This window comes from Hermetia illucens, chromosome 3, assembly GCF_905115235.1.
Source record: "Hermetia illucens chromosome 3, iHerIll2.2.curated.20191125, whole genome shotgun sequence".
NCBI classification, from domain to species: domain Eukaryota; kingdom Metazoa; phylum Arthropoda; class Insecta; order Diptera; family Stratiomyidae; genus Hermetia; species Hermetia illucens.
Genome location: NC_051851.1, coordinates 87,810,326 through 87,822,126, shown reverse-complemented (window position 1 = coordinate 87,822,126; position 11,801 = coordinate 87,810,326). Strand labels below are relative to the sequence as shown.

General features: G+C 40.1%; 1 protein-coding gene across 1 annotated transcript; it reads right to left on the bottom strand.

Moving 5' to 3' along the window:
- Positions 1-10,763: 10,763 nt before the first annotated feature.
- Positions 10,764-11,582, bottom strand: LOC119651572. Its single transcript, XM_038055207.1, has 3 exons — positions 11,424-11,582; positions 11,143-11,343; positions 10,764-11,070 (listed from the first exon to the last, which is right to left on the bottom strand). Exons 2-3 carry the CDS (start codon positions 11,341-11,343, stop codon positions 10,807-10,809), a joined length of 465 nt encoding a protein of 154 aa, XP_037911135.1. The 5' UTR covers positions 11,424-11,582; the 3' UTR covers positions 10,764-10,806.
- Positions 11,583-11,801: the final 219 nt, after the last annotated feature.

Genomic DNA, 11,801 nt, shown 5'->3' with positions numbered 1-11,801 from the left:
TTCAACTGCTGCTCAACGAGGACAAACCGACTTTTCTCGCCGGGGATCTCAACGCGCGTCATCGCGACTGGAAACTAATACGAAACACTTTCCTAAACGGAAACGGAGCAACTCTTCACACACCAGAGGAACCAACACATTATGGACGCAGCACAACCGGCACCATAATCGATGTGGCTCTAACAAAGAATTTCAACAACCACATTAGAATCAACGTGTTGAACGACCTCTCATCGGACCACAAATCGGTGCTATTTTCAATATACAACATATATATTAAAAAACGAACAAAAACACAAACTGGGACACCTACCGCCACATTGTAACACAATACACCACAACGACAAAACTGGAAACATCGGAACAGGTAGAGACAGAAATCCAAAAGCTAGCCGCCCACATAACTTTAGCCAAACAGGAGAGCACAACGGAGGCAGAAGCAAACGACCAACAATACTACCGGCTCCCAAGAAATATTAAAGAGAGAATAAGGGAAAAGGGCACCAGGAAGAGAGGAAGAAACACAGGAGATTCCAATCTGAAAAGAGAAGCGAATCAGCTCACCAACGACATCAGAGAAGAAATCGACAGATTCAGGAACAAACAATGGGAATACTTCCTTCAAAACTTAGAGCCAGAAAACAACAACTTCTGGCGGCTCACCAATTACTTCAAAAGAGGCTCGAGAAGACGAATGCCTACAATTCATGTTCCCAATGGCCTTGAATTCTACAAAGAAGAAAAGGCCAAAGCTTTCGCGGACTCACTCGAACTCCAGTTTAGGGAGAACAGCACATCGGACGACGAATCAAAAGACGAATATGAGTCAGAAACAGAGACACAAAATGACTCAACACAAAGAGAAGACTTAGAACTCCAAACAGACCAACTGGAAGTCCAAATCATCATCCAAGAACTAAGCAGCAGAAAATCCCCAGGCTGGGATATGATTACTAACGAGTGCATCAAGAACGCACTGAATAACATCGCAGAATTAATCACCGCAGTAATAAATGCAGTACTTCGACTTAGGACATATCCAAAAGCATGGAAAAACTCCATTATCATCCTTCTGCCAAAACCGGGAAAGAATCCAACCTTCCCACAGAACTGGAGACCCATCAGCCTACTTCCAACAATAGGAAAAATTGCAGAAAGGCTAATACGTAGCAGACTGCAGGACCAACTCACCGCGTTCAACATCATCGCAGAGGGACAATTCGGATTTCAACGAGAGCATTCATGCGTGCTACAACTGGCCAGAGTAGTCCAGCACATTCGCAGCGGATTAAATAAGCGGACTAATCATGTTCGACATATCGAAAGCTTTCGATAAAATCTGGCACGCAGGCCTCATAGCCAAACTGGAGAAACTCAAAATATCTCATTCACTGATAAAACTAATCGAATCTTTTATTACAGAACGGAGTTTTATGGTGACAGTGGAGCAGCACCAATCAACCGAAAGAAGGATAGAGGCAGGAGTACCCCAAGGATCACAGGGATATCCTTATTCGCGGACGACATATGCATCTTCCACACTTCGAAACAGGCACGCTTCATCACAGACAATCTCCAGAAGGCGACCAACACAACATTGGAATACTTCAAGAAATTGAAGATCAAAATCAACCCGGAGAAGGCTCAGGCAATCTTCACCACAAGAAAAAGAAAGCAGAAACCGGGAAACATCAAAATCGGCAATCAGCCCATCGAATGGAAATCAACAGCGAAATACCCAGGACTAACTATGGACAACCGACTAAACTGGAAAAAGCATATCAAGTCGAAACGCGAAGCCTGCACAGGTGCGTTAAACTCTCTTTACCCATTAATTAGAACTAGAAAACTAAATATTAAGAATAGACTTTTGCTTTATAAACAATTAATTCGTCCATCGCTGCTATACGAGGACAGCGTGTTTTACCAAACTTGTATGACATATAAAAACAATTACAAATATGCCAGAATACAGCTTTAAGAAAAATCTTTAATGTCCCGCAATACATTAGGAATAGAACCTATAAATAAATTTATTAATAACAAAGCCCTAAAATTGTATAAAAAATTGACACTCATAATAACAAAACTCTAAAAATTTTAAAAATAAAAACAAATAAAAAGGAAACCTATCCAACCTTAAGGGCGCTAGTATTGTAAGATTATATAGTATTATGAAATAATATAATTTTGCAAGATAAAATATAATTATTGTAAAATAATATAGAAGTATTGTAAGATAACATTTTTTTTTGTGCGTACACGGAAGTGGAAAATCTTAGAAAGATACGTCCGCCGCAGCTCCGCCGCCTGAACGGCGGAACTACAGCGGGCGCGTGTGGGATTCACACCCACTAAAAACCACCCCCGGTCTCTCCAGCCCCAGCCCCGCGGGACCACCATTGAGGTATTACTTCGCGGAGTAGGTTTGCTCTTAGGCACTCATCCTTCTCCTATTTGCAGCTTTCCTCCTTCTTTGTTCCTTCAGCAACTCCTCCTGCATCTCAGTAACCAAGCTCTCCGGGGTCCCGCTCCTGCCCAGCACCTGGTTTAAGCTCCTTCTCTCCATCGCAAATCGTGGGCAGTGAAACATCACATGCTCTGGATCCTCCGGTATGCCATCGCATCTGGGACAGTACGGAGAATCATCCAACACAAAGCGGTGCAGATACTGCCTGTAGCAACTACCGTGTCCCGTGAGGAACTGCGTAATGTGGTAGTTGGTCTCCCCATGTTTTCGCTCAAGCCACACCCTAATGTTGGGAATGAGCCTGTGCGTCCACCGACCTTTCGTAGACTCGTCCCATCTGCGTTGCCAGAGATCAAGCGACTCTGACCTTGCCGCATTTCTACGGTGTGCATGCCCCTCCATACGTCTTGCATTGTACAGGATACTCATTTCTTTGGCCAGAATTTCAACCGAGATCATGCCTGCCACCACCAATACTGCCTCATCTGATGTGGTTCTAAAAGCACTGCAAACCCTCAAAGCCATCCGCCGGTAAACCGAGTTCACCTGCTTCCGTCTCTGAGAGTTTGCAAGCGCCTCTGTAAGATAACATATAAGTATTGTAAGATAATTTTTAAGTAATAATAAGAAAAAAAAACAACGCACCGATTAAAGATGGACAACAATGTCCACAAAGAAAAGGGGAGTAAAGGTGTCGAACACCAGCTCCAGATGTATCACAGTTCCAAGGGCAAAACCTTATTAAAATCGATTCACTGTCTGTCTGTCACACACACTTTTCTCCAAAACAGCTAAACCGATCCGAACGAAATTTGGTGGAAAGATGGGAACTATGAAATCCTAGTGCGCGGCATAAATGGCCCAACGAGTGGCATAAATGTAGGTGGAGTTTGAAGGGGGGTTCTCCATACATGCAAAGGAGGGATTCAAAAATTTGTTCACCGGGTATAGTCGTGTAGGATATCAAATGAAAGGTGTCGATTAGTACTTTCCGCAACTGATATTAGTTTTGTTGTGAATTGCAAACTGCGCGAGTGAGGAGTCAAAATGTACGCACTTGAAGTGAGACAGAACTCATTTTCAGAAACTACCCAACCTAAAAATCCGAAAAAAAATCAGGCCTTAAAATATGTCCCATTCTGATATCTGCTCAAATAAACTTACGAATAGTATATTAGCAACTTTTAAAAATTTACTGAAAACCCCCCTGAATTCATCCTAGGACTTCCAATTTTTTTTGTATCAGCATAGAGGACAATATTTCGTATATATGTGCTAAATTTCCTGGAAATCAGGCAATTAACGCCAAAGTTATAGCAGTTCAAACTTAGCACTTTCGCGCGAGTTAACTGCTTCCAAAGCCATGCAAATAAGATGCTGACGTCATAATTAACGGGAATATATTGACATTTGCGTGAAATATTAAAGCCGCATTTATGAAGAATCTACTTCTCTCCAGCCCTTTTTAAGGTTTTGTGTAAAACACTTATGTAAAATCTAGGCCTCGAGAAATGTCCCATTCCGATATCTCTTCAAATAAACTTACTAATAGTATATAAGTTGCTAACGTTTTAGAAATTAGCCGAAAAACTCCCCTTACCTTCGTCCTACTAAATTTTGTACTGACATAGAGGACAGTCTTAAATCTGTAATAATAAAATTAATAATATATATGTAAAGTTAATAATAGTAGTATATTATTATCATTTTTAGGAGCTGACTACAAAATCACTCGAAAGTGACATTCTCGCATAATATATGCATATATTACGAGCTAGGTATTAATGGGGCAAATGTTCTGAAATCGTTTTATAAAAGAAATATACAAAACCTTTCATACCTGAAGCGTCCTCCTTCTGGTTTTTGGATTTGTTTTATACATTAAAGAAAGTGTGCAAAAACACCAAAATTAAAAAAAAAAGTTTAACAAGCTACTAAAAATTTATCTTTCAATATTTTTTAATAATCATAGTTTGGGAACCGTGATATATGCTTTAAAATACCTTTTATTTTTGTTGATGGACAAAATACTCTCTAGGGTGGCACTGGGAGAAAATTCGCATTTGTACCTTTATTCAGTTCTTCAAAAAAGCAAAAAAATAAGGACTCCACACGGGATAATCCAATTAAGAACTACATTTTTTCTTATTTCGAAATTCAGAAATAAAAATGAATCAGATCTTTTCTGAAAGAAAGAAATTTCCTCCAATCAATGCGGGCTGACATTAAAGAAACAAAATTCCTTCTACAACCTTAAAGATGTATTTTATTATTAATAATATTAATCAATCAAACAATCCAATTGGTTCTGGACCTTCAAGGGTGTTAAAGCACTTCATTCAAGACCGTAGTGGTACACTAGATCATTGAAGGGTAAATTGCAATTATTATGATTGTCACCACTCAATGCATGGGCCATTAAACTTATTGCCTAGATACTACCTGGTCATTAAATAATCAAAAGTGTAAGTAAATTCAGCAAAAATTACAGAATTTTCATACTTCATTGGAAATAACAAAAAAAAATGTATTTAGCATAGTTAGCAACATTAATATAAAAAAATCTGAAAAAAAAAATTATTAGTCATTTGGAAATTCCAAGCCTTTTTATTCGAGTCGCCTTGTGAAGCTGCAAGATATTCCCAGTTCACTCTGGAACGATGATCTTTCGAGCCGGATCGCCAAGTAAACACATACTAATTCCTCTTCTTTAAACAGAAAGGATAATGTCGGAGTTCTTAGAACTCAACTTCAAGGCGGTACAAAGCATCATTTTAAATTACACGAAGAACAACAAGTCACGCCATAGTTTCACGTACTTGAGTGAAGTACGGAAACCAACATCCTACAGTATATAAAAGATTAGCTAAAAGCACGCAGTCTCTTGTGAAGTATACGGAGAAGTATGAGGCATCTCACTGGTGGCAGAAAGGTTTGTTCGTGACTGGATGTCGCATACCGGTCGACTCAACTGGGAATGAGTACCTGAGTCAAATCAGGATAATAATCTTGGGTAAGCGCAATGCTGACCACATTGCCTCCTGCAGAGCGCTGTAGTATACCGTTACAGTATTGGATGAAGTGCTCTAACACACTTCAAGGCCCTGTCCAATATGGATTGTTGCGGCAAAGAATATTATTATTATAAGGCATCAGGAAGTATTTTGCACGACTATTCTACAATATTCCGAAAAAAGATAAACATGTTTCGATCATGCATTAATAGGCGTCAGCAGTGCAAAAGGGCCACTAAAGCCGAAGAGAATTAAGATCCGATCATTTATTGGGACCAACATCCATTAGTTTGCCTTCCGGGACATCTTCGAAAGCATGGTCCATGAAAATAACAGCGTCAACCCCGTTAAAAAAAATCAGTATCTCGGATTTCCGTGTGTGACGAAACAGAGCAACTTACTAACCATCTTAGCATAACAGAGGTGAACCACCAGTCCGCGTGGAAGCTGCGAGCCCTACGACAATTACCCCATGATCTCTCAGGAAGTCTTGCAGAGCCTCTGGGACATTCTCAAAAATGCTCCCACAATGATTTCAACGGGTCAAAAAGCGAATGTTAGATGCCACCAACCAACTATTGGCCAGCATCGATACATTAAGAGGTTAGGATTCATCAAACAGCGATTCACAATACTCGAATCTCTTTCAGGCACTGATTGTCGCAAGGACAAGAAGGATAAATCAAGTAAAGAAGGATCGATCGCCGCCGGGTGATCGGTTGTGCTTGAAATGCAAAGGAACTCACAGATTGTTTGAGTATAATACTTTTAACCAAGTACAGCACAAACCCGCCGATATTTCGTGTAGTCAAAAAAGCTCCGAAAATTATTCAGAGTCTTCTTGTACCTGCTGAAATCCCACAAAGCCAGATATTACAAGCTACCGCGCAAATTCAAATCATTCAACCAGAAAGTGGCGGGCACTGTTAGATACTGGCGCTCAACGGTCATTCACCAGTTAATTGCCACTTCTCAACCGTGCAAAGGTTCAGATCGCAGGAATAACGACATACAGTGTACCATCTAAAGTAAACATTTTGGTCGGAACAGATATATACGGGGAAATATTAACACCTGGAAACCCATATGCACGGCATTCTAAACTCAGCTGAGTGCTAGTCGAACCAATCAGCAAACAACCCATGGACAGGCCATCGAGGCAATGGTATCATATGTAGAGTTTGAAAAGGGTTACGAGAGTTACGGAGATTCTGGGAGACTGAAGAACCACCGTCAACTAGTCCATGGGTGCTTACTCTGTGAGAGTGCCACTCAAGTCTACGTGATTCCGTCAATAGGAAGCCTCGCGAAAGCACCCAAATCAGGCGTTTGGCAGAACAAAATGGCGCAACAAATGACGACGAACCGAACTCTCCTCTGGACGGGACAAAGGCTAAAGGAAAAGAAGAAGTGGGTGGTGCCTACATTCGATTAAGATAACTTTTGCATCATTAATTGCAAGATTCCGATCTTGATGAACAATATAAAGCTTTCATGAAAGAACATGTAAATATGGGACAAATGTAGAAAATGCCAACACTTCATATTGGAAAAAAAGCAGCCTATTATCTACCTTAAAGAAAAACAGCTGTAAAACGAAACTACGTGTAGTGTTTAGAAAAATTCGTGTGGCAAATCATTGAATGACCCACTCATCACTGGGCCAGCCATTCAACGAAATATACTACACTTACTTATGCAGCGGAGGCAGCATCACCATGTAGTAGCAGCAGACATCAAAGGAATGTATAGGCAATTCTGGTTGAATGAAGCAGATCGTGTCTATCAACGAATACTTTGGCCTTTCAATACAAGTGAACCCATTCAACATTACCAATTAAATACGATTACCTATGATGCATTAAGGGCAGCTGCTGTTAGAACATAGCATCAATTGGCAATTAATAAACAATCTAGACTTCCGGAACCAGCTGAAATTTTGGCGAATTACCTGTACCAAGGAAACATTACAATGAGGGCAACCTAAGGAAGCTGATTACCATGTCCCTCAAAACAGAGGGAGCTGGCGCAGAAGTCAATGCACCAAAAAAAACATACGCAAGTATAGTTCAGGCAAAAATATAAAGATAGTAGTATGAGTTAGGAGTAGTTTGCGCCATTTTGGCTGGGCGGATTGGAGAGACTACATTTTTCAAACAGCTAACTACTAAGAGGTGACTGACACATCTATAGAAATTTCGCCACCTGCCTACTAATATTGCTATGGAATATGTGAAATAGGTCTGAGGGCATAGTGACACTTGAATAAAAAACATGTTTGACTGTGGGTATGAAAAATTTATTAATTATTTTCAGCGATAGATTCTAGGCATGGAGCATTTTTTCATTTGCTGGATTAAGTATTACTTGAGCTCACTTCGGCGAATCATTGATTTCGAAAAATAATAGGAAAGGAGGGGGCATAAGGAGAGGATTTTATTCTTGTTGAGAACGGAAATGATCTCAGTACATTTCCATGGTAAAATAAGCTTCAGCACGTAGAGTGTAATCAATATGGAAAGGAGAAAACTAATGGATGCAAAGCCCGTTTTAAGGATAATCGTTCGCTTTTATCAAGCTTCTTCTTTTTTTTTAGTCTTTGTCCTGTTCGATAATGGGGTCAACTCGTCTAGATCGGTTTCATCACTTTTCTTTTCTCGGTCATAGACTTGGTCCGGGTGAAACCAAAAGCTTTCAAATCACCATCCACCGTATCAATATTACGCAAGAATATTTGCTTTTCGGGGCAGTGATATGTTCTGGTATAGAATATTCTTGTGTCTGGATAACTGAGTGAATACGGAAGGTCGTGGTTCAAATCTCACTGGTGGCAGTGTGATGTGTATCGCGATTTGACGTCGGATACCAGTCGACTCCGGTGCTCTAACACACTTCCAAGCCCTGATCCAATATGGATTGTTGCGCCAACGATTATTATTATTATAGAATATTGTTATAGGTCTAATCACGCCTTGGGGAGATTTTACTGAGGTTTCCGCACTTTCAACTCAATGTTAAACAGACGACTTTGCAAGTGTTTGGTGCACAAAGTACGGATTCTTCTATGATTAAATATACAGAGATTATAAACCTCTTTTCTAGGGTGGCAACACAGGCTGATGACAAGAAAAATATCTTTTTGCAACTACTCAGACAAACACCTCTAACGTGCCTGCCGATAACTATATCATGATTGCCAGTGACCTCAATGGTCTTGGCCATAAAAAGACAGATAGCAGCCGGTTCCATGAAGATAAAGGCTTTTAAACAGATAATGAAGGTACCCAACGTGTTGTCAATTTTACCGACGCTCCCGACTCTGTAATTGTCAATACATGATATATGGTCTTATTTTTTTACATTTTATAGGGGGAACAATATAATGCCAATCAGATATATTCTCATAAAACGAAACCACTTTCTCGCCTACCCTAACAGCTAAATCGTACCCTACGCGATCATCGCATCTCACATGTCAAACCACCATTGAAACAATGCAGACAAGACAGTATCTCATCGCAATTTTTAAGGAGAAGAATTGATACTGTTGTTAGTGTTACTGCTAGCCATGATTATCAAAAAAAATACGATCGACAAATAAACAATATACACAAGCAATCCTCGAATTCACCAAAGCTTGTATTATGACATCCAAATTAAGGTCCGTGAAAGAAATATCCTCTATCATAAGTTCCTTGGTGTTATTGCTATTGGTATAAGAGTGCGGACTGTGAAGCAAAGGTGGTCGCTGCTACTTGAGGCATTACAAAGAGATTTGCAATAAACTGGGCACTCGAACATCTCTATTATGTTAATGATAAGAGTGGAACATTACTTAGCTACTGATGGGTCAAGACGAGCAGTTGGAAGGAATATTTCGAACAGATTTCGACGGAAGAATTTACTCATTCACGACTTCCGCAAGCACTTCCGGTATTTGGAGCAATTCTACCTGTCACCGCAGCAGAATTTGAAAAAAAGAACAATCAAGAAACTGAAATCGTTTCACCCACAAATTAGATGAAGTAGCATTATAGCAAATATACCATACGAGTACTGGCCAATTGCCAGAAAAAATGAACGCCGCTTCTTGACAATGGAGGCAAAAGTGTTAAGTCGAATGACGCAAACCTCTTCTAGCACGTCCAAAATGAGTACATCCGAGCATTATGGAGGGATTGCAAGAGAAGCGTTTTCAATGATATGGATATGTAATCACAAAGATTGGTCTTTCTATTTAAGGTTATGAAAACAGCTCCAAAGCCGACCGAAACAAAGATACGATAGACTTGGATTGAGAAACTCTTCGACTCAACCTAAACAAAGTTTTTAGGCAAGAAAATGACAAACTCCGTTTAGACGGGCCGACCCGTCACCTAATGGAACTGATGCTAGAAAAAGGAGAAGCTACTGTTCGGAAACATCTTAAGGCTTTCATAGATGTCTTTGGACTTTTGCCTAGTCTGATTCTGAATATGCTGACTTACACTATACTGCATACGTGCTTGATGTTGGCCCATCTTCTTGACAGCCTACCGAAAATGTTGGCACCTTAATAATTCTCTTTCTTGTTAGATAGAATCTTCAAACGATAATGAAGTTCTTCCTCATATTAAGCGCAAATTTACTATGGGAATAAATTAACCTTTCTGAAAAAGTTATAAGGTCATAAACGTATGAACGTTATGCGAATGCAACGAAAAAGAAGAGAAACTAGTTAGTGACAAGCATTGAATATATGTATGTAGTCCCAGTTCGCTGCTGATGGGGATTAAATTTAATATACAACGTCCGACTCGTTTTTCATCATAAGGGAAACTTTATCTTTGGCATCCTCCGCTCCTCTCATAACGGCAGTAACGAATTTCTCTTATGCCACAGCGCGCCTCATGAGATACTTTCAAAATCCTTTAACGGTACAGTATATCATCTTGATTCGCGCCAAAAGCAAACGCCCATTTAATGGCGACCCAACCCTTTCATTTAATTTTTTACGAGGAGGTTTCCAAGACTATTCACTGTTTCCACCATATCATCCCTCCTTATTACCCATACCCGCCTTCCCACTCCACGACTTTGATCTGCCATCCGAAATGCTAAGCTTTTGTCCAACTCAAAGGAGAACCTATCAGAATTAAGACGTCTTCCCACATTTCGTATACCTATTCTTATCAGAAATTCCGTATATATCCGATATTTAGCTCCATTTAATACAGTTTTAAATCATAAACTTTTATTTCCTTATCCTCATTTTTTTAAATTCCAAGAAAACACATGAAGATGATTTACCATTTTTTATTTGACAACATCCTACCCATCAACTTAAGCAGTTTCGACTGTCACACTATCGCCCTCAGCCTTAGCACCTTCTGGTTGATCTGGTTTGCTTTCAGCAGCGGCAGCAGCAGCGCCTTCTCCTTCTGGCTTCTCAGTTTTTCCTGCTTCAATTCCAGCGACTTGAAGGGCTGGAAGTGGTGCCAATGGCGAAAGGAGTGGCAATGGGGCAGCAGCAGCAATATATTGTTGAACAGCTGGGAGAGCCAATGGAATGCCATTGATGTCGTAATTCAAGGCGACTGGATAAGCCTGTCACACAAAATAATATTTAGATTCACCATTCGAATGTGCTTAGTTCAAAATATATCCAAAAACTCTTACAGCTCTGAAGAATGGGGCAACAGCTTGGTAGGCATGTCCTTCAACGGTGCTGTAGGCAAAATTGGCGCCAACCCGGTCTGAGCTGATAATAGCTGAATCCAATTGTGGTGTACGGACTAAAGTGGCAGCTGGGAGGATGGGGGTCAAAGCCGCTTGGGCGACAGCAACAGCGACACAAAGTACTACAACAGCGAATTTCATCTATAACAATAAAAAATCCAAATTTGAATAATCCAAATATCCTGTAGGCGTTCGAACTGAAAACTGCAACTTCCGCAAACCTTGAAATATGGTTCTTTGTAGAGCAAATCAACGACGAGGTGCTTCCTTGATGGAGACAAAACTTGGAATATTTTAACAGAATTTACCGCAGCTTTTTTATAGCAATCCAATCAGATATGCTTCCCTCATATGATCCCCGTTCAATAGCAACAATAACCGGTATAAAATGGATTGTTTGTTACAATCTCAGTACAAGGTAAAAAAGAAGAGCACAAGATGCCGCCCAGATATTACAAAAATAATTTTTTAAGAGCAATTCATGTTCATTACCTAGCGGGTACTATACGCGTGCAGATATAATAATAATTGCAGATAGGCGTCTAGATATATTCATATATTCTCGTTTTAAATTCGTAACTGGATCTTGCCGCGAATTC

Coding starts and splice junctions, on each gene's coding strand:
- LOC119651572 (XM_038055207.1), bottom strand. CDS start 11,343: ATGAAATTCGCTGTTGTAGTACTTTGTGTCGCTGTTGCTGTCGCCCAA. Junction 11,071..11,142: donor TTGCCCCATTCTTCAGAGCT/GTAAGAGTTTTT, acceptor TTTGTGTGACAG/GCTTATCCAGTCGCCTTGAA.